Source organism: Puntigrus tetrazona, unplaced genomic scaffold (genome assembly GCF_018831695.1).
Source record: "Puntigrus tetrazona isolate hp1 unplaced genomic scaffold, ASM1883169v1 S000000141, whole genome shotgun sequence".
Lineage (NCBI taxonomy): Eukaryota > Metazoa > Chordata > Actinopteri > Cypriniformes > Cyprinidae > Puntigrus > Puntigrus tetrazona.
Genome location: NW_025047818.1, coordinates 1 through 1,234, shown reverse-complemented (window position 1 = coordinate 1,234; position 1,234 = coordinate 1). Strand labels below are relative to the sequence as shown.

The following is a 1,234-nucleotide window of genomic DNA, read 5'->3' as shown; positions in this document are numbered from 1 at the left end:
GTACATGTATATGTGTATGTATGTATATGTATAATATTCATTTATATATTGTTACTTTCTTATTTTTTCTAGTTGGTTATATAAATAACAAAATTACAAAAACAGTTACTTACTTTGTCACTCTATACATCAGTGGATGAAGATGTCGTTTGACAGTATGAATGAATGTTGTGTTTCAGAACTCGATTCGTCATAATCTGTCCCTGAATCGGTACTTCATCAAAGTCCCGCGCTCACAGGAAGAGCCGGGCAAGGGCTCATTCTGGAGGATAGACCCATCATCTGAGAGCAAACTGGTGGAGCAGGCATTCAGGAAACGCCGGCCGCGGGGCGTCCCGTGCTTCAGGACCCCTCTGGGACCCCTCTCATCTAGGTCAGAGTCACAGCACTGACCTCTAAACATATGATCTTATGCTCATATTCTTATGAAAACCGTTTCCTCAGTGTGTTTGTGGAAACGTTTTGTTTTTCAGGACTCTTTGAATAGCAAGTTCAAAAGAGCAGCAGTAAAAACTACAGATTTCTATTTCAAATTACTGTCCCCTAGTCATATGTCGATACCAACTTTTCATGTTGCGATTAATTGCTAATGCTTTTATCACGGTATGCAGTATTATCACAGTATTGTAATTTAATAGCAAGAAAATGTTGTCATAATACACTATAACAGAACTTTTTTCTTCTAACAAAATGCATGAATATTTAAATACAATAAAGCAATGCACAAAAAATGTTTAAAGTTAAATAAAGTTACATAAGAGTGTGCGTTTACTAGTTACAGCAGTGCATTTAACCAGTTAGTGGGAAAAGTGTAAAATGCAATCGAATTTAATGCATTCTTGCTTAATAGTATTTTTTTTTACTTTCATTACATACCACTTGAAAGTTTGGTTTGACGTGTTGGTCTCTGATGACAGGAGTGCCCCGGCGTCGCCCAATCACTCGGGCGTTCTCTCCGCCCACTCCAGCGGTGTGCAGACTCCCGACAGCCTATCACGGGAAGGCTCGCCTGTTCCCATGGAGCCAGAGCCCGCCTCTGCCCCGCCCCCTGCTGCTGCTCCCGCCACTGCCGTCCAACCCAAACTAGCTGTGATTCAAGAGGCCCGTTTTACCCAAAACACCACAGGTACTCATGATCACACATGAATAAATGATATTGGTGTGATTTGTAATTCATTTTCATTTTAATCCTATATCAAAATAATCCGATTATCGGCATCTATCACAATCTGTG

The 1,234-nt window shown here is 40.4% G+C and overlaps 1 protein-coding gene across 1 annotated transcript; it reads left to right on the top strand.

Moving 5' to 3' along the window:
- Window positions 1–124: 124 nt before the first annotated feature.
- Window positions 125–1,146, top strand: LOC122332680 (forkhead box protein K2-like). Its single transcript, XM_043230059.1, has 2 exons — window positions 125–373; window positions 918–1,146. The coding sequence occupies exons 1-2, from the start codon at window positions 162–164 to the stop codon at window positions 1,144–1,146; spliced, it is 441 nt and encodes a 146-aa protein (XP_043085994.1). The 5' UTR covers window positions 125–161.
- Window positions 1,147–1,234: the final 88 nt, after the last annotated feature.

Excerpts from the sequence above, each read along its gene's own strand:
- LOC122332680 (XM_043230059.1), top strand. The coding sequence starts at position 162 with ATGAATGTTGTGTTTCAGAACTCGATTCGTCATAATCTGTCCCTGAAT. Across the intron at positions 374-917 it reads CTGGGACCCCTCTCATCTAG|GAGTGCCCCGGCGTCGCCCA; the intron begins GTCAGAGTCACA and ends CTCTGATGACAG.